We start from the raw sequence: 22,439 nt of genomic DNA, 5'->3' as shown, positions 1-22,439 counted from the left end.
CTGTAGTCTTTGTGACAGCAGAACCAAATCTGGGTCAGTGCCCTTTTGCTTTGGATGACATGTTCTTACCTACTGTCCATGGGGGGAAGAGATTCTTTGATTGTGTGTGGGTGAAACTACTACCCATAGGGCCAAAAGACCACATGCAAAAGAGGTCGCATTTGACATGTTTTCCTTGCTGCCCATAGGGCCAAGAGACTACATACTAGAGAGGTCAATATCATGCAAGTTGTAAATGGGTGGATCCCCCAACCGGTCTATGTGATAGTGTGGTATATTTGTGATAAATTACCTTATGTTAGATTTTATGGCTTTGGAATTATATTGTTAGTGCTCACAAATTATGGTATATAGTTTTAAGGTATTTACTTTGAGAAACTATGTATTTCATTATTTAATCGTTTTTGTCACATTATTATTGGAAATGATATTGCAGTATTCATTGAGAAATTTCTCAAAATAAATCATGCTTTGTAAACTGTTCATCATTATGAAACTTGCATTTCTCCCACCCCCATTAATTATGCTACTTACTGGGCTCTATCTCATCCCATTCTTTTAAACTTTTTTAGAGTAGGTAACGATCATTTTGAGACAAGTTTTGTGGCTAGCAGTAGTTAGACTAACTATTATTGGAGACTGGACTTTTGTGATGGAGATATTTAGATAATGTATATCCTAGAGTAGGCTTAACTCATTCTTTTTTACATTATAGTGGTTATGACTTTATTTTCACTGATGGAACAAGTTAATGATATGTAATGGTATTTATTTAGACCTTCATTCTTTTATGGCCAATAGTCCTTGTAATTATTGCATATCACTTTGACTTACTTTTGGAGTATCATTAATGAAATTAATATGATAATTCTTGATGTTGGTACTTCGATAATGAATTTTGGATTGAATTGTCAAAAATGAAAAATCTACAGGTACCTTTTAGATGCTTTTCTCATGCTTTGGATCCTTTTGCGTTCAGGGTGTGACATCAAGTGTTAGTAAATAGGTGTCTAGAATTTTGGGGACTAATGGAGTAGACACGGTTCCATGACCCGAAACTACAGCATCACTACCAAAATTCAATTTGCTTGAGTTTTTGTCTCTTGAAGTTAGTGGCACCAAGCAGTAGGAGAACTTGCCACCAATAGAAGAACTCAATTGGGAAACAAGGGAAACCACCCCGCCTCCAATGCCAACAATGTCGGAACCTTTGTCATCAAAGTTTCCTATATTATCATGTCCACACCATCTGATAGGGAGAGGCATAGGATGGTTTGTCGTTGATCCCAGAGTGAGAGTGTCCATAGAAGGGTCTCCCTTTAAGAATGATGAACCATCGCCACAAGAGATGGAATATTGGCAACTTGTTCCATCGTTGGAGCATGATATTTTTGCTAGAGATTCACATTGTGATGAAGTGCAGGAAACGCTTTTGTAGGTTGTAGACATTTCAGGATCAAAAAGTGGAGCAGTTTGATTGGAGCACTCAGTGCAAGGCTTGCACTGTAGCCAAATCAAATCACTACCCATATTAGCAATGCCTACTATTGGGACTAGTGGCGTACCAACTGGGTATTTCATGAGGCATTTCACCCTATTTGAGATTACATCTGATTGGGCTGAATCGGGAAAGACTAAAGAAGTTGTAATGTTGCAGAAGCTACAAGAAAATAAACATATTGCTTTCTGAATGAAAAAGGAAACTAAACAAGTTAGCTTCTGAATGAAAACCTCAAATCCATGAGAGATTCATTGAATCTACAAGGTGATAGGGTTCTGAAATCCACTAGAGAGAAATAGACAAAGTTTGTATTTTTTATAAATCTGAAAACTAAATTGCCCTGAATACTACAATATGTTTAATTAATAAAAGAAACCTAGGGCGACGCCCAAAAACCCTAATTCGCAGTAATCACGTAATTAAGTGGCAAAATAGTGATTTTTGCCAAAAATAGCAAAATATAAATAATTGCGAAAATTGAAACTACTGACCTTAAGGGTCGTCCTAAAATAGACGAGATCTTATTTTGACTTTTAAACTAAAAGTTATTAAGAATAAACAAATATTACTATAAATAGCAAAAACACTGTTTTCGAGACTTTAACGAAGGAATTTGCCTAAATTTAGATGATGCTCGAGACTCGAGTCTAGATCAGAATATCATTTCCCTTCAACCTGCCAAATTTTATGCAATTCTGACATCACCACCTCGATGGCCTCTATTGGCACCATCTTTCATCTTGCGATGTGACTTCCAGCGCCTTACTACTCTAGGAAAACTTGTGCTATCTATTCTACATCAAGTTGGCTTAAAATGATCGACACAGTTAATGGAATGTAGCAAGGCCTTGGCTATGCGCTATGAATGAGTTTCTGAAGGGTTGTAGAAGGGAGAGTCCGGAGAGTCACGGTGGATGAGAACCACACTAAAGCTCCCATCATGAGTCTCAATTAGATCAGAGAAGCTACAAGGCATGACAATGGAGAATGAAGTTGCCAATGCAGCAAAAGACAGAAGTGAGTGACTATGAGATGCCATGATTGATTGATTGTTGGAGAGGTAGTGATGATGAAATTGTGCTGGATTTAAGTGCATATATTGTGAGTCAGTGCCTTCTATTAGATTTCCACAATGAGTCTTTGTTTGTGCACGCTATAATAGTGCCATGATGTACTGAATTGGAATTCCAACTCGCTATAATAGCCGAGTTGGCTCTTACCTATATCTAACGGGTTTGACCAAAAAAAAAAAAAACTTTGCATTTATGAGTGCCGCAAATATGTTAGGCAGCACTCTACGGTGATTTGTGTTTGGTTTTAAATTTTTGTTTTTATTTTTTTGATGTGTAGAGTTGTAGATCCTATTCTTTGGTAATTGTGCCATGTGAGTGTATTGGAGCTTGGGTTTTGTGAGAGAGTAATACTAGAGACACATAATTTGCCACAAATTTATGTCACAACTCACCCGGTGAACAGGTCAAAGCACATAAATTCTTAGTGTTATCTTTTATGTGTGGGATGTCATACTTTCTTTTGGGTCTTCTCTGTTCTTATTATTTATTTTTGAGATGTTTCTATAGCTACAATATTTTTTCAATAAATCTTGTGTGAGAATGCTATCTAGAGGTCTTTACCTACAACATATATATATATATATAAATCCATAAGAATAATTATTCTCGAGAGTACAGTGAAGCAATACGCTTCGCTCTCACATAATAATTGATTTTACTAATTAAATTAATAGTGAGATATTTACCATTCAATAATCGCACAGCCATGCAATACATGAGAATATATAATTATTTTAATATATGGTATAATGTATAATTTTCTTTCTAAATTTTATTGTAGATAATTTTTTATCCCTAAAAATTAAAAATTTGCTAAAAGTAATTTCTATATCTTTATTTTTACAAATATATAATTTTATTATTTTTGGTATTTTTATTGATATTATTCTTTTTTGAAGTGGTCCATATTCGTCTAACTATTGTTATTATGCATTATATTTTCCTAATTTCTGTACAACTAAATTTTTAAGTTTCAAATTTTTCATTCTCTTAAGGGGATTATCATGATAATCAAAACTTATCATATAATTACAATTATTATTACTTAAATAATTGGTAGACAAATTCAAATATATAACCATATAGATTTTGTTTTGATATAAACTCAAATTCTCACATTCAAACTAAAAATTAACTCAAACAAAAATCAAACCAAAGTTATAAGAGGGAGAAAAAAGACTTGTAATAAAGAACTCAAAAAACACAACACCAAAACATATCAACTCAAAGTAGAGATATTACAAAACTTAAAAAATTCATCAACCTAAAGTAGAGTTACAAGAATAAGGAATGAAAAATTGAGAGAGAGAGAGAGAGAGAGAGAGAGAGAGAGAGAGAGAGAGAGAGCGTATAATGGACCAAACAAGCCAAAGTGGACTGAAATGGACCAAATGGTCCCAAATGAATCTTAGTAGAGTGAACATACCAAAATGGACCGAAATGGTACACTGGTGTGGCTCAATAAAAGCATAACAATAATAAATGCTATCCTTCGACTTTTAGATATTATATAGATATAAATATATAAATTCCTAATAATTGATTCTAGAAAGGAAGAAAAAAAAAAGTTACCTAAAAATTGAGAATTGGAGAGAACATTTAAGCAAGAGGAAATAAACGAATGGAGCAGTTATTGACATTTGACAGTGGCGGAGTCACTAAGGGGTTCAGGTCATATTAAGAATATTTGAATATGTATGTATATTTCCCATTGCTTTATTTAATACCAAAAGTTTTTAATCTCCTTATTGCTAAAATTTTAATTTATTTCCTTTTTTCAAGGAAAAAATATATTTTTTAATTCTAATCTGTACTTTTTTAATTAAAAAAAAATGAATTCTTATCAGTACTTGATTTCATTCCATATACTGTTATTACTTTGATATATTAAACTAAGCTTATGATTTGTTAGATCTAACCTTATCAAATGAATCTAAATAATATTACTAAGAACTATTATGGTTTATTATTGATCCTTGATATCGTATAACTTTTAAGAATTTGACATGTTCAAAGTTAAGAAGTATTGATAATTTGATACATTCTTTAGAAGAAAATGCTGATAATATGAAAGCAATAAACATTTCCATTCTTTTGCCGAAATTTCCAAAGAGCATTGTAAGAATCTACAAGTACAAGTGTTTGCAAATAAATTATTGGTCTATATTTAAAAGGAAATGGCTAATAACTTTAATTCATGTTTCATATATGCTTGCTCATTTTACTTCTCTAAAATAGCTAGCATAGGCTACAATTTTAATTGGGGATATTTAGTTTTTTTTTTTGTTAAAAAAAATTCTTATTATACTTACTATTAGGATCTATTGGAAAATAAGTGTGAGTTAAAGAGATTTAAAGCATATGTTGTGTATCCAAAAGTTAAATCATTTTGGATATACACCACTATCAGTTTCTTTAAGACCTTCTTCTCTCACCCTGTATATGTGTATTAAAATACTTAGTATTAATATATATATATTGGGTACTGCATAAAATATAGGGAAAGAGTGTCTAAATTTTTCTTTATCTTAGCACATATTTAATAATTCTGATAAACACTTATTGTTATAAATTTTTTTGTTTATAAAATACTACATTTCATGTAGCACTATGTCTATAATTTTTTATACTACGAAATATAACATATTGTTTATATTATATAAAAACAAAAATAGTCACACATTGGTCCTTCCAAAGATCTATTTCTGTCTCTGCCTCAGTGTATCGAGTTCGAGTTACTCTACATAAATTATTTTGGTTCGAAGATTAATTGAGCCTAATGTGGAGCTGTTTAGGTAGGTTAAATTAGTTATCATATTAGCCAAAACATTGGTTTGTTGAGCCAAATGTGAGTGCTCTAATTCAAGGGTGCAATACTCCTTAGTCCTTAATGGAGATTCTTAAAACCAAAGGAAAACATTATTCATTTGTAATTCTTTTGAGGAGAATTCACTTGTAATTCAAGTGACAATTTCTGAGAAGGTAAAGTTTCTCTTCTTCTTCTGTTTTTTCCAAATCATGTCTTCTTTTTCTTTAAAAACAAAAAGAGGAATGCACACATTGTCTTTTGCAAGAGTCGCAAGTGCCAAACACTTTCCCTTAAGTGCCAAAATACTATTAAGCGTTTACTGCAGTCTACATCCCAGAACTTACGCAAGAACCAAAAAGGCTTTTGACGTATATAGAAGTTGACATCGATGTCCACCCCGCACCTCACGATTGCCGTAAATTCCAAACTATTTAATGAATACTTTTGGAAGTTGATAGGAAATTGATCTCGATGTGCTGCCACTAGTCCAACGACCCATGTAAAGGCAAAACTAATTAATGTTTAGTTTTTGTAATATATACCGAGGACTAGACTTTCTAGACCATCAATTAACATCTTGATTTAATGGTAAAAAAATAATAATAATAATACGAAAAACAGATTCTATAAGTCGGAACTTTAAAAAATAAACTTTTTGTCGTCATTCAAACTCTTTTTTGTTTTCTTGCTTAAGTTTCATCATCTAAACCATTTTTTTTCCTTTTCATAAAAATCATCCAAACCAATTAAAAGCTGGGATGGTTTATTATGGGCAATTTTTATTTTGAAAGTATGACTCGATTTGCTAAGGGATATTTTAATAAATTATATTTAGAAAAAAAAAAATTTTAAGGTTGTATCTAAATAGATTAGAGAGACTAAAACAACCAATAAATGATAACAAATATGCAAAAAATTGTAAACGTTTTCGTGCTTTTTTAAAAATATGGGAGAAGGTATCTTGTACCCGTTCCATACAAAGGATAATTAAGGGATATTTACTGGTTTAATAGATAGTTAAATGCCTAAGAAAAAAAATAATAAATGAAAGAAATTATAAAACCCAATTTAGTCTCTGGTTGTTACACGGCTTAGGATGAGTTAGGTTCATCCTTTCAACTATGAGCTTTTTGAAAGAGCAACGATTTAATTAGTACAACTGCTATTTAGGGAATGTAACACGAAAACACACTCTATCACCTTTACAAGAAATTATATAGTTCTCATAATGGACCACGTCATTTGTCTATCATTCCACTGAAAGACTCCCACCTATTTAAAATTGCTTAGTCAATAATTAGTTTCTGTTTTTTTTTTTTTTTTTTTTAAAATCAAACTCAACAATTTTAAATATGTGGGAGTTTTTTAGTGAAATGGTGGACAAGTAACGTGGTTCACCATGAGAATCTTATAATTTCTCCATCTTTACAAGGTTAAAAAGCACGATTTTAAAATCTTACCAAACGCTTAAAAGTAGTGATTTGAAACTGTCAACGTGATTTTCACCTAAAAAATCTCTAACCAAACGGACACTTATAAATTACTCTTAAACAAAACGTGAGCTGTACAAATTAGACATTTGAGAAACAAGTTGGTCCCAGATACAGGTAAGCAAGCTAGGCTTAACAAATTGGATGACTAGCTAGGGTCTTGGTCCTAAAGCGATAGACGACTTGCCCCTACGCAAAAGTTTTACATGATTAATACGTTGAGAAAAGGAAGAAATTTTGGACAAAGGTTTACGTCTTGCTTTTGTGAAGCCAAAATCGTAAGCATATTAACGTCATATTAAAGACTTTTATGCAATCTATTAAGTCTCATATATAGGTATATATCTGTTTACCTCTAAAATTTACGTCACGTGGTGAAACTCATGAAGAATAAAATGAATCACACATTGGTTTATATTATAGGTCAGGAGATTATACAAAGAAATAAATAGTTACTACTAAAAACATGGGCTATAGTTATGTTTTTCTTAGCCATGTTTACAAAATAAGGCAGCTATAGTCAATCTATAGCTGCGTTTTTAAGAAATGCATCTTAAACTACTAATCTATAGTAGTCGCGTTTTAAAAACGGGGCTACAGGTCAATGAAAATTATGTTGTACTAGGTCTTTCTTTTTCTTTTTTTTTCTTTTTTTTAAATCAATGTTACATGTTTTTTTAAGAATGGTGCAAATAAGCTAACACCCTTGTAAGCATTCCTATCTGGTAATTAAAAAAAAAAAAAAAAACATTTTAGCTCACCAAAACAAAAAAGCTATTGTATAATTTGTATCATATTTTACATAACTATTTGCATAACGAACGCTAAATCCCATTATTCATACATTGTATTAGAATGATTTTTTTTTTTTTATGCCCCACATTGTAGAAAGTGAGAGAATATAAAAATAAAAATAAATAAAATAAAAACAAAGGAAAAGAAAATAAATGCATAAGCTGCGGTCATCATCAAAAAAATAAGGATGCATAATGGCCCACTATTAGTGGGATGATAGTGAGAAATATCAAATATCATGCTTTCAGAGAAAAGAAAATAAACGAACGCTGCTATCAAAAATTTCAAATAAATAAATAAACGAAACATCCCATTATTCATAATTTCATACATTGTATTAGAATGATTTTTTTTTTTTTTTTTTTTATGCCCCACATTGTAGAAAGTGAGAATAAAAAAAAAACAAAGGAAAAGAAATAAAGGCATAAGCTACGGTCATCATCAAAAAAATAAGGATGCATAGTGGCCCACTAATATTGGGATGCATGCGTGCGCTTAAATGATAGTGAGAAATATCAAATTCAAATATCATGCTTTCAAAGAAAAGAAAATAAACCAACACTATATAAAGATTAAGATTATTGATTCAATTTCTCTCTTGAACTAATCAATTTGATTTTTTTTTAATAAATAAATTTGAAGCATTTTTCAGGTTTAATTAGATATATCATTCTTTAAAATAAATAAACTTTGGGTCTTCCAATTCCCTCCAACTTTTGGGAGTAGGTGCTGTGTGACTGCTGCCATATAATCCATGAAACTCCATTACATGCCTTGTGGAATTTCGAGGAATTGGATGCGGTGCGGTCCAACTCAGATCTCTAGATATACTATTAGTATTCCAAACTTGTTAGTGTGAATGAAGGATATTCCACCACAATTTTATTCTATATTGTAGGCTGATGCACGCTATCATTTTAACTTAATAAAAAGTATTCAATTTTCTTTTGAAAAGAAAAATTAAAAACTTATGGGAGTAAGGGAAGACAAGATATGAATCTTATTATTATTTCTCCAACATAAAGAAAAGATGCTCTATTCAAATTTTGGGTCTTCCAATTCCCTCCAACTTTAGTTCAAGAGGCACGTGATATTTATTTTTTATTTTTTTGTGTGGCTTAATATATAAAAGTTCCATGGACATCTAAAAATCAAATAATAAAAAGTTCATGTCCAATTTTTTATTTATTCATTTTGTATCTCTATGAAGCCTCCATATTTAATCAAGCTAACGTCCATATATGGACTGATCTTTACTACTCGGGGGCTTTGGCTTAACTGGTTTCTCTGATTCTCTTCCCCTATCCTTTCCCCTGACGAGCTATGGTTTTTTTTTTTTTTTTCAAATAAAAAATTTGATTTTATGAGAAATTGAACTAGCTTCACTAGGCACATTATGGAAGAAAAAAAAAAAAAAAAAAAAAAAAAAAAAAAAAAAAAAAAAAAAAGGAAGAAAGAGGAAAAGCAAAAAAATAAAATCCAAAATAATAATATATATATATATATATTTTTTTTTTTTGAAAATCTAATTTATAAGTGAATAAACCAATTTGAAAATTAATAGGAGAGTGATCCTATTTTTTAGGTAATGTTAATTTTACTGAATTATCCTTTAGTTTTGTCTCTACGACTTAAACATAGGGATGTAAGGGTATTCTTAAACTAAAAAATGAGAAATCCAAATAAGATAAGTCTCTTAAATAATAGTATAGATTAACCACACCATAAAGATTATAAGAAGAGAAAAGAACTACACTCCATTCAAATTGCCTAACAAATATTCACTAAATTAAGCATTAGAAAATTTGCAACTGTACATCAAATCGGTATTTATTTATTTATTTTATTTTTTGAGAAACAAGACAGAACTTTTCATTTATGAAAGGCAATCGGTATTCATCTAATCACTATTTGTTTAGGTAGTAGTCATGTCTTTGTCTACCATTTAACTATGCAACCAAGTGATTCACTGACGATATTAAACACTTGAGTATTATTCTACTATATAATATAATATAGGGCTTGATGACCTATTGACCTACCTCTCCAATCACACAAACAAATATTCTCAACATACAAAAAATAACGAATCCACTTTGATTAAATATGCATCATTGAGTCATCCCCAACAATGCGGCAAAGGTAAGCAATCCAACCACAATCAATAGTGTGGTCATCATCTTTATTTACTACTAGTGTGTAGTTCCGTGTACATACACAAATACAGTTAACAATAATTATAATTATATGGTTTAAATTATTTTTTTTAGAAGAGATTCAAATTATACATGGTATTAGTTTATACTTTTTTAAAACCATACATTTCTAAAATATATAATAATTTCTTATTTTATACATGATGAAGCACAAAATTGCCTCGACGGTGTCGATGGGCAAACCTAATTTCTTGTTGAGAACAAAGAGAATAGAGGTGAAAGAGACCAGGGTGGTGCCAACCAAGAGCCCTTCGATACTTAAGTTAGATAATCTCTCTTTAGGAATCTATAGCATATACTACAATATGATGTGTCTGAGATCACTTACTTGAGCTAGCTGGCTTTATATAACCATTACTCAAGTTAAGGCATTTGTCCATTGATCTCCCTTGGACGTTGCACTTGAGTGAATGACTTCATTAATGGCAATGAAGTCTCTCCTGAAATGGGTGTTTGTAACATTTGGGCGGCGGATCAAGAAGTCTCTCATTGCTAGATGGATTGGTGGAGTTATATCTGACTTTAATGTGTTTATAGTTGTCCATTGGAACGAACGACTATTTAATCACTACTCGTCAGTTGCCCCATTCCTTTGTCGTCCAGATCTTGAATGAGCATAGGAATACAATCAGTTGTGATGGTTCGTGTTTTTCCCCGTTTCTTGAAACTCTTCTTTCACAATAAATGTGAAGCAACTCCTTCGTCAGGTCATGGACATGTGTCTTCCTCCTACACATGATATGTGTGAAATTTCCTAGATTTTGGCATGTCTTAACTTCAATTTTTCTTTTCTAGAAAAAAAAAAAAAAAAAAAAAACAGTTCCCCTTCTTCTTCCTTATTTCCCCTGTGCTTGAAGCTCTGAAGAATTTCAAACTTTCAAACATTTTTTTCCCTAGTAAGGTTTCTTTTCTTTATGCTCTCTTGATGGTTGATTTTGATTTTGTAGACAAGAGTGCCTTTCTATCTCCTTCTTCTTTGCTAGATTAGGAGTCTACCTTGAATACTCTTCTGGTTGGTGTCCTCAAGCAGGTTTATTCGTATCTCATTTTACTGCTTTCAAACCCGTTTTACTTACCCTTTATCCTTTGATTCGCTACTCTTTGATTAACATCATTTAGAGATGACCACCATAAAGTATAGGGATGATGACGTTAGGTCAAGTGAGTTAGAAATAGAGTAATCATCAAATGCTAAATCTCTAAGTAAGGAGGTTGACATAGTTTTGCCAAAATCGCCTTCATCCTCTTCTTCAACCCTTTTACATGCTCTCTCCAAGTCTTGCTCTATAAAAGGGAAGCACTTTAAAGGCTTTAGAAAAAGGTTTCAATTTCCTAAAGGTACCATCACTTGCTTGCCTCATTCCAACAAAAAGTCTTGCACTTTTCCCATGGTGAAGTGTGCTTCTACAAAGCTGCTTTTCTGTGCGGCCTTCGTTTCCCATCCATCCATTCATCATGGGTCTTCTTTTTAATTTCCAAATTGCCCTTGGTTAGCTTGTCCCTAATGCTTGGAGGACGATTGTAAGTTGCATGTTGATTTGGATGTCCGCCTGTGAAGGGGACATGATAACCTTGAACGAATTTTTGTATTTATACCATCTAAAACCCTTCACCCATTATGGGTATTTTAAGCTTTTACCCTGGGATAGAAAATCTAGGGTCGTCTCTAGGTTTCCTCCTTTCGTGACTGAAAATCACGATACTTTTTTTATCTTTGGAATTGGCTGGGAAACCATGTCTGACAATCTATGGGGTGAAGTCTCGAGGTTATTGCGAAAATGGGAAGTTTTGTCGCTTGATGCGTACTTTTTATCCTTTTTTCTTGATTCCCTCGTCAAGAATTTACTTGTATAAACATTGCTCCTCTTTTTGTTCTACAGCTTCTGATCTTCCTGAGTTGGAGAGTCAGTACTGCGACCGAGTTTAGACTGCCCTTGCTTTTGCTCGAGAGATCTAGGACTTTGACAACTCAGTCAACCTTTGTCATTTTTTTGACTATTGCCTTGGACTCGAGCCCACTGAGTACGTGCTGGAGAGGATTTATCGAGAAGAAAAAAGTAAGTTCGTCTTTAGAAGACTTCTCGTGTTTTTCTCCTTCCTTCCTCTAATTACTCACATTTCCTCTTTTATTAGTAGAGATGGCTACTAGGTGCAACAAGGAGAAGTATGCTTGTATTAAAGGGATGAAAAATGAACCCTTGTCCTAGCTTGCCGAGGATCCAAAGAGACAAAATTTACACGATGAGAAGGGTGACATGGTGATCTCTTCGTCTATCCAGATTATCCCATCATCTCCAACCCCGTCTCTTGAAGACACAACTTCTACCCCTCCTACTACTCATTCAAAGGGGAAGAGCAAAGTTGGGAAAAATGTTTAGGACGACCCAGCTACTACCTTTGGATGAGCTCACAATGTGATTACAGATGACGAGCTCAAAGGCCTAACTTCCATTCCTTCCCATGAGCTAGTTAGCCGTTATATCCACAAGTTGGTGTAGGTATACCATTTTGACCTTATTCACCAATCTCACCATAGCCGTCATTTTTAACTTTTAAATCTTTCTTTCAAGTTCTTAGAGAATCCTTACGCTTAACAACAAATTATCTCAACAGTGAGAAGAAAGTCGTGGTGGCCAACTCTAAACTCAAGTCTGTTGAAGTGGAAAGTTCAAAGTTGAGGAAGGACTTGATTGAAGCTATAGACGAGATTGACAAGGCAAAGGAGAAGATCAAGGAGCTTAGCGAGGAATTGAGGGTGGAGAAGATGCTCGTCATTCAAAAGGATGAGGAGATCCAGGCTGCTCTTTTAAGGACTGATGCTGAACATGAGATGGTCGTTCAACAATTCATGAAATCTAAACACTTTTCTAATCTTTAATTCATCCAATACTATAAGGGTTTTGAGCTTTTTTGCAAATGGACAATGAAGCATCACAACCAAGTTGTGGACTTCTCCAATCTTGATTTCGAAGCTATTGACACCAAGGTTCTTGCTGACGAAGCTAAGGAGCAAGAAGAAACAACTATTGCTGCTGCAGAAGGAGGGGGTGTTGCTGATGCTAGACGAGCAGATCCTGGCCAGGGGGATGAGGCCATTGCTCCTCCTGCTTAGTAAGATTTATGCCTTCTTCTTTTAAACAATGGTTGCCTCCTTGTTTTGAGGCTTCTACTTTTTGGTTTAAAAACACTAGTTGCCTCTTTGTTTTGAGGCTTTTACTTATTTGCTATTGACTGCATATTTCGTCTAAATATTGACGATTTTGGGTATTTATACTAACAGAGTTTTTTGTCTATTAATGACTTTTCCTTAGAAATTCTCATATGCTTTAAATCTGTTCACAGAATTTATACCATTTATCTTCATGACTTACTCACGATCTAGCCTTCATGATTTAAACTCACCTATGGAGTATGTACCACTAGCATTTTCCTTAACAATTCCCTTCATGACTTAAACTTGTCTATAGAGTTTGTATCTTCGAGAATGACTTGAGCTCATCATTATTAGTGGTCAATGCTTACCAATAGAATAATCAACGATTTAGATTCGTTGGCAGAATTTTTATCATAAGTTACTTAGAACTTCTCACTTTGAACTTGCTTATAAGAATTTTGAACTTGTAGCTTGTCTGCAGAGTTTTTATGATTTTAACTCATTCACTTGTGAGGGGATTTTTTACCACTAATAATTGTGATTTAAACTTGTCATTCGTGAGTGGAGCTTTTATCATTATGATTTGACCTCGTCATTCATGAGCGAAGTTTTTTACCGTTGACAATCATGATTTAAACTTGCCTTTTCATGAGCGAAGTGTTTATTACTTACAATTATGATTTAAACTCGTCATTTGTGAATAGAGTTTTTACCTTTGACAATTATGATTTAAACTCTTCATTTGTGAGTAGAGTTTTTACCATTGAACATTATGATTTAAACTCATCATTTGTGAGCAGAGTTTTTACCATTGAGGATTATGATTTAAACTCGTCATTTGTGAGTAAAGCTTTCACCATTGAACATTATGATTTAAACTCGTCATTTGTGAGCAGATTTTTTACCATTGATGATTATGATCTAAACTCGTCATTCATGAGTTTTTACCATCGATGAAATCTTTCAAAGACTCTATCAATATGCTCACTATGTATAGCTTGCACTTAGTTATTAGATACACGTATTAAAGACCTGGTCTTTGGAAAGAAATGGCTTAGAGACACCTTATTTGCTTTATTCACCCTTGCTTACAAAGGTATTACAAAGGTATAACTTAACAAAGTAAAATGCAAAAAATAGAAAATGCTTACATGAAAAGTAAAGTCTATCTTATTTGTCAGTGAGTAAGATGAGGTATTCCAAGTGCTGGAATATATTGGCGTCAGTACTTTTACTAGTAGTACTTCTTGAGGTGTTCTACATTCCAAGGACAAGGTAAAAGACTCCCGTCGAGGTCTTCCAAGTAGTAACTTCCTCATCTTGAGTAACGGATAACCTTGTATGGACCTTCCCAATTAGGGCCTAGCTTTCCCTAGGTTAGGTCTTTGGTGGCCTATGAAACTTTTTGTAGAACCATATCTCTAGGATTAAATCTTCTAAGCTTCACCCTTTGATCATGGTACTTTGACATTTTTTTGCTACTACATAGCCATCCTTTGAGCCGCATCGTCTCTGACCTCAGACAAGCAATCTAGAGCTAATTTCAACTCCTCGTTGTTGTTGTAGTTGTCATAATAATTTTGTCTGAGGCTTGACAACCCAACTTCAACAAGGGTCACTGCTTTAGTACCAAATGCTTACTTGAATGGTGTTTCCCCCGTTAGTGTCCTTGCAGTTGTTTAGTAGGCCTATAAGACACCTGGTAGCTCCTCAGGCCATACTCCCTTTGCCCCCTTAAGTCGGGCTTTGATGATTTTGAGCAAAGTTCAATTTGTGACTTCTATCTGACCATTGGCTTGTGGATGTCCAGGTGAAGAATAATGGTTTTTTATTCCCAACTCCCTGCAAAATTCTCTAGATTTGTGGCTGTCAAACTGTTGTCCATTATTAGAGATGATCACCCTAGGGATTCCAAACCTGCAGACGATGTTTTTCCAGATGAAATTCTATATCTTGGCCTTTGTGATTATTGCCAAAAGTTCTGCCTCGACCCATTTCGTGAAATAGTCAATAATGACAAGCAAAAATTTGACTTGCTTCTTACTTTGTGGTAGTGGGCTAAAAATGTCGATCCCCCATGTCAAGAATGGCCAGAGGAATGAGATACTCATCAAGTGCTCTGCTGAAACATGTTGCACATTCCCAAACTGCTGGCATTTGTCTCACTTCTAGATGACCTTAACTACATATTTCTGCATGGTTGGCCACAAATATCCTGCTCATACCACCTTTCCCACCAGTGATCGTGGACCTGAGTGGTTTTCACATATTCCTTCGTGGACTTCTCGCAACACATACATTACATCCTCTGAGTTTAGACACTTTAGGTAGGGTAGCAAAAAACCCTTTTTGTACAACTCATCGTTCAAGACAGTGAACTTGAACAACCTAACTTTAACCTTCCTGGCCTCTGATGGATCCAATGGGAGCATTCCGTCAGAGGCCAAGAAGGTTAATTTTTTTACACGCAATACATGTAGTAACATACATAACACTATCATTAATAAATGGTGGCAATATGATATATTATAGAAAAAACGTTCTTCACAACATCTTCATAACACCTTCATAATAAAATCATAAATGGTAATTTATTATTGATTGTTACGGGTTAACAAAAAAATAATTTATTGTAAAAGTGTTGTGAAAATGTTATGGATGTAACACTTTTCTAATATTTTATTTATACTATATATAAGAGGATTCCCCTCTTTCAACTGGATTTTTATGTGGTTCAAAAATACCCTCATTAATAAAGGGTTGCTTCATTAAAAATATGGTCATAAATCTCAAATAACAAATTTCATTTTGAATTCAAAAAGAAAACTCCTTAAATTTATGATTTTTTTTTTCACGTTTAAACAAAAAAAAAATACAGTTACTACTTATCTCTAAAATTTATTATTTTTATTTATTTGAAAAATTAAAAAATATACTTCTAAATTATAGTAAATACAAATTATTAATTTTTACCATAAAAATTATAAAAGCCTTTAGGCATGCACGTCAGGGCTCATAGGCTAGTTTTTTTTTATTTATAAGAAAGTAAGTAACCACATCCAACTTTATATAATTTTTAGCCCCTTTCCTTTGTTTCTTTGTTTCTTTTTTCTATTAATTAGAAGAAAGAAAAAAAAATATATATCCCTTCCCATTTACCTATAAATAGAAATGTCTTTAAGAAAGTAACCTCATCCAACTTTATATAATTTCTAGTCCCTTTCCCTTTTTTTTTTTTTTTTTTTTTTTTTTTCTATTAATTGGAAGAAAAAAAAAATAGCCGCCTTCCTTTTATACCTATAAATAGAAGCTCTAAACGCATCCAAGAAAATGAACATTGTATACTTCAACAAAACACAACTGATCGAATACCGTTTCTCTTTCTTTCTCTCTCTGTGTCTAATAAATAAAAATTCTAAAAAAAAACAACAAATGGAGCCTCCGTCCTCGGAATCCCAGGAAAACCATCAACAGCAGGAGCAGCAGCACCAAAACGTCGTCGTAATGCGACACGGAGACCGCAAGGACAACTTCGAGCCATTGTGGGTGACCACCGCTGAGAGGCCGTGGGATCCACCTCTCGTGGAGGGGGGTCGGGTCCGGGCCTTTTGCACCGGTCGGAAGATCCGAAATCAACTCGGGTTCCCAATCCACCGGGTCTTCGTGTCCCCTTTCGTCCGCTGCGTCGAGACCGCATCTCAAGTCGTCTCTGCTCTTTGTGCCCTTCACGATGATCCCAACAATCTCACTGGCGACAACGTCTCCATCGATCCCTCCAAACTCAAGGTCTTTTCTGTCTTTTCACATTCCTCCTCTCTCTCTCTCTCCACATATATAGCTTTCACTTGATATTTTGATTGTATGGCCATATGTTTTAATTTTAATGATGCATTAGTTTATATAATATTTTTAGAAATTTTGCATTTGAGATGGAAAAAAAGTAATTAAATTGTTTTATGAGTTTTGTTATTTACTTATTTCTAATAAAAGTTACGTCAGAACTTTTTTTATTTGATTAATTTGAGTAGTTGTTGATGTTTTATATATATATATATATATATATATATTTATATATATAACTTTCGATTGATATTTGACTGTATGTTGGTTTAGAAAATATTTTTAGAAATTTTTTATATGAAAAATAAAAAGTAATTAGTTTTTTTTGACGGGTTTTAATATTTACTTATTTTTTATGAAAGTAGGCGTCAAAATTTTTTTAAAGTAATTTATTAACAATTGTTTTAAGAATACAGGAGTCTTTTCATTTTGATATTTTTGATGGTTAGATGTGACGTTTCTTATTTGATTAATTTGAGTAGTTGTTGATGTTGTAAAATCAAGATTGATTTGTTTAGTTTAATACAACAAAAACTCTTGTCTGTGTTTAGTGTCATATATTTTGTTTTGTAACGCCAGAAAAAACAAGAAGGTTGCGTAGGTTGACGGCTAGCGTAAAATTTGGTTACTTTATTATGAATTAATTTATGAGTTTAATGTTTAATTGAATTATAATCAGGATTATTTGTTGCATAATTGTGATTTTTTTAAACAGAGATGTAAATTTGAACGATTTTTTTTTTGTGTAAACCAAAAAAAGAAAAAGAAAAAAGAAAAATGGGTAAAGTTTATTGTAAAATCTGGTATTTGTGAGAAATTGTATTTACACCAAGTTATTTGATTTGATTTGATTTTTTTTTTTTTTTTTTGGTTATAATTGGTTTGAACTTAGAGTTGGGTGTTGATCACTGACTTCATGACCAGCTCTGTAATAGACAGAGTCATATTACACATAGCGTAGCAAGGCGGGGTACTAGTACCATCATTGTTATTTTTCAAAGGCTTGAATATTGGACCAATGGACTTTTCGTTATCTTGTCCTGTTTTGACTATGCTTGATTACTGGGGGGTGCAATAGATGGAATTATACATGGATTGGTAGAGGATTTGATTTGATAAGTTTAATTTAAGGATACTAACATAATTTGTCTACCAGTCAATTTTTTTCAGAATTTATTATTGCTTGATGAGTTTCGTCCATTGATGTAGACATCATTAAAAGTTGCTAAATGAGCTGTTTAAACATAGAGTTGTTCTATAGTCATGCTATACTTGAAAGTCGAAATTCTATCTATGAATTATTTAATTACTGGGCTTCTGATACTTTTCATAGAAATGTAATTGGATCACTGTTGGCTAATCAACTACCTTCATGAATCTCTTTATTTCTCCGATTTTCAGGTCTCTATCGAGTATGGATTATGTGAAATGCTAAACACTGAAGCAATCAGACCTGGTTTGGCTCCTAAAGATGGGAACTGGGGCTTCAATATCTCAGAGCTTGAAGGAAAGTTTCCTGCTGGAACAGTGGACAACACTGTGGAACCAGTGTATAAAGAGGTATTTTTTTTTTAATATCCTTTTCATATTTTTATTTTCCATCGGGAATTTTCTGGTACAATAGGCATGGATACATACATCTGCACGATGATTATGGCTAATTGAGGTTTTTGCTGGAGGAATCATAGTTGCCGCAGTGGGAAGAGACTGTGCCAGGTGCAAGGACTAGATATGCTCATATTTTTCAGGCATTGGCAGATAAATATCCTACAGAAAACTTGCTACTTATCACACATGGTATAATTCACTCTTCGCTACACCATCTCTCGAATTTCAATCCATGTCATTGTATCAAGAATTAGTTTTGCAGTTCAAACTTCAAGCGGTGAGTTGTTATTGACTTGTGTTTATGCAGGGGAAGGAGTTGGGGTGGCAGTTTCTACATTCATGAAGGATACTACTGTTTATGCAGTAGAGTATTGTGCATATACAGAACTAAGAAGACCCATCTTCCACAAAGACCAGTCATTTACTGCAGGAAATTTTGAGGTGCTTACACACAATGGAAAGACTGGTATCGAATACATTCAGAATGTGAAAGATGATATCAATGGAATGTCATAGTGGTCATGCATAACACAGTTTCTTTTGATGTCTGCTGGGATTTTACGTGAGAGTCGTTTGAATTGAATTGTTTTAGTCTTGAGGTTCTTTGGGTGTACAAGTTTATTAGATAACACGTGTTTTCTTTATTTAGTTATTGTTTTCTGCTTTGAAAATCAATGGGAGAAGCAAAGAAATGAATGAAGCTTCCTTTCATTAAATGTCCCTTTTTGTCTCTTAGTAGTGGCAGAACAGGATAAAACATGAGGAATTTTCAGTGCAATTTCTTGGATTCCATTGCTCTTCTGAAACTTCAATTGTCATCTGTTTATCTTTAAAATAAAAGTTTATGAAGTACAAAATAAAATGATCAAAGGGTATTTTGTAATCTTGCTTGAACATTTTGCCTGAAGAATATAAGAATCACTCTATCTGCTTGCCAAAAAGAAAGGAAAATTTGGAATCTTCCAAAAATCAGTCTAATCGCAAAGTGACTAGTAGATCAGGTGAATGTATGTGTGAATATATTGTTCCTAATGTGAGATGCGCAGATGATGGTTTTGGGGGCTTTCTCTGTTTTAGGCCACTCTGTTTCTAGCCCTGTTTGAGAATTGAAACATAAAATAATAGAAAGAACTTAAAAAGAATCTAAATACACCAGAACATGGGGCTGTGTGTACGTGTCTTTGTTTATTTGTTTTTCTCTTGAAGCCTTAGCTTTGGAATTTTCTTCTTGTTTGAATGTTGACTTGATGATGGTCATTCATCGATTCGGTTGAATGCATCTGATCAAATTGGAAAATTTTCAGAGAAATAGAGAGGGAGTAAGGAAATGAGAGAATTTATTACTAGTATTTATCTTACTAATAAATTTTTCTTAGGCCACGTGGAAGGAAAGAAAAATCCATTTAAAGTGAAATTTTTGGCCAAAGACCAATTATGACTAGAAATCATACGAATCTACTAAACTATGACACCAGTTTAGAGCTTTAAATATTAAAATAAAGTTGTCAAGAGACTTCTAATTCAACAGTATTACTTTCTTCTTCTTTTTTTTCTTTTTCTTTTTTTAATAAGGAGAATCAGGTTCACATTCCCTTCTCCATTTGTTGAAAAACAAAAATCTTAAAATAGTCACGTTTCAAACATTTGAACCATACCCACCTAAAATTTAAACTTTATCTTAAGATTCTACTTTATTTTAATTATGTGGTGACTTTCATCTGTAAGTAGAATCTACACACCCAATATTACGTACTTGTAAAAGGAACTTTCACATGTAAGTGGAACTATATAGCTAAACTCTACATACTTGTGAAAGGAATGATACACCTACCTCATAAGATATGTTTTTCTTATTAAGATTAGTTTGGAAGAAGAGTCGTTTGAAATTACAATATTTAGTTTATTAAAAAAAATGGATATTTTAAGAAGCTTTAAAGAGTACAGTTCACAAATATTTCAAAACCAAACGTTAAGAATTAATAAATAATCAATTATGGGTTGTTGTGTATCATTTTTGAGGAAAAAGACACATTTTTCAATTATTCATTGGTTTGCACTCTTATCATATGCCATTAACCTACTCGCTAGTCCAGCGACTAAAGTAAAAGATTGATTATCCATGTCCCTCTAACCTACTCGCTTGTCTAGAGACAGATGTTAAAGCTAAACTAGATATTTTTAAAGTAGAAGTTAAAAATTGAACTCTGCATTCCCCACTTTCTGTTTTTACCCCTCATTCAAACCACTTTTTGTTACTTATAAAGCTCTTCCTTCTTTCGTTGTAATTCCATCTTGTCATTCTTTCTATTTTTTTCTCATTTTCATTTTCAAAGGAGATTGCAAATAGAATTTTCAATGGACAATCACTGAAATAACACTAAAAATAAGTAAAATAAAAATGAAGGAAAGAAAATCTAAAAGAAAAAGTTTAGGTACAAACTAATTTGTAAATTGGTTACAACTCTATTCAATATCTTTCTATTGTTGTGAATTTTGACAAATTTACTATTAAATTATATTTTCCTTTTATATCCTCTAGGATTACAAAATTTTCAACCAAAAAAAAAAAAAAAAAATCAATAGTTATGTCATCAATCAAGTGATTAAATTTCAAGTTTTTGTAGTTGTGGGCGCCCGAGGACCAAGGAAGGGATTGTTGAGTTGTTATCATTATTATTAAGGCATCATAAGCCCGACAAGAGATTCCACCGGAGGAGGAGAAGAGACAAAAGACTCTTGAGAGCTCCAATTGGGAAGGACAAGCTATGGAGAGAGAATCATGGAGGGTAAGGGAAGTTTCTAGTGAGAAGTAGCAAACTGCCTCTACATTAAATGGCTGGTAACAACTTTATCAACTACATTGATGAAGAAGTGACCTGAATAGTGGAGATCACAAGTAAGCAACTTTTCTACCACCTTTATTAGAAGTTTAAGGGAACAGGTGTCATGATGAGAATTTGGGTATGTAGAGATGAGGGGCCAAGATATGAAGTGCTGAGAAGTATATAAGAAAAAGAAAATTTCAGAAGAAAGGGTTTCGCAAAAAAGAGAAAGAAAAGAATAGAATCTAAAACAAGAACATAGAGAGAAAAGAGTGAATAGTGTTTCCTTCTAGGTAAGATTTGCCTCCTCAGGCAAGCTTGTAATAAGCCTGTTATATACATTAATCCATGATCTTTAGTTTTTCTTCCCTATTTTTGTCCTCGGGCTAAGCCCTCCCCCTTTTTGTTTGATCCACTCTCTTACAAATATACTGGTTTGGGCCTAGTTGAGTTGCACAAACCTCACTAGTCTAAATGGGTTTGTGCTGTTTGATTTTTGAGTCCTTATAATAGTCTTAAATTGTGCATAAAAAACAAGTTTTTGAATAGTATAACATCTAATTGACACGAAGTTTGACATGCGTGTTAAGAACATAAAGAACATGTAATTCAGGGATTAGATTTTCAAAATATGTAACCATGTTAATTTTTTTAGTGTGAGTTGTAGTCAAATCATGTCCAAAACCCAAATTTACTTTTTAAACCAAATTGGTGACCTAACAAATCCTATGCTTCACTAATTGGCTGGAACTAACGATCATTTATGCATCTCTAGTGTATTATGACCAAGAGCATAAGTTGGAGCTGGGAAGGTTCTCAAGAAGTTTTAATTCCCTATTTGTTTCAACATTAACATTTTTTATTTTTTGGAAATGAATAATTTTGTAAAAAGCATTTTCTAGAAAATTATCTTATTTTCCTATATTTGATAGCAACCTAAAAATGAGTTGGAAATTTATTTCTTGACTTTCCTTATTCATTAACTTTGTTTGAGATAAAGTTGTTTTCCAAAATTTTTTTGGAAAACAACTCTATCTCAAGCAATATTTTTGGAAAATAACTTTATCTCAAGCAAAACCAAATAAGGGAAATCAAGACATAGTTTTTTTTACTTATTTTTTTTTTATAATA

General features: G+C 32.9%; 2 protein-coding genes across 2 annotated transcripts; one reads left to right on the top strand and one right to left on the bottom strand.

The window, feature by feature from the left end:
• Nucleotides 1–975: 975 nt before the first annotated feature.
• LOC115985073 (aspartic proteinase CDR1-like) lies at nt 976–1,530 on the bottom strand. The gene has a single exon (XM_031108043.1). It carries the CDS (start codon nt 1,528–1,530, stop codon nt 976–978), a length of 555 nt encoding a protein of 184 aa, XP_030963903.1.
• A 14,821-nt stretch (nt 1,531–16,351) lies between these two features.
• Nucleotides 16,352–19,276, top strand: LOC115983332. The gene is made up of 4 exons (XM_031105976.1): nt 16,352–16,824; nt 18,280–18,438; nt 18,567–18,675; nt 18,794–19,276. The coding sequence occupies exons 1-4, from the start codon at nt 16,369–16,371 to the stop codon at nt 19,000–19,002; spliced, it is 933 nt and encodes a 310-aa protein (XP_030961836.1). The 5' UTR covers nt 16,352–16,368; the 3' UTR covers nt 19,003–19,276.
• Nucleotides 19,277–22,439: the final 3,163 nt, after the last annotated feature.

Source organism: Quercus lobata, chromosome 4 (genome assembly GCF_001633185.2).
Source record: "Quercus lobata isolate SW786 chromosome 4, ValleyOak3.0 Primary Assembly, whole genome shotgun sequence".
Lineage (NCBI taxonomy): Eukaryota > Viridiplantae > Streptophyta > Magnoliopsida > Fagales > Fagaceae > Quercus > Quercus lobata.
This window is presented reverse-complemented; position numbering and strand designations above follow the sequence as displayed.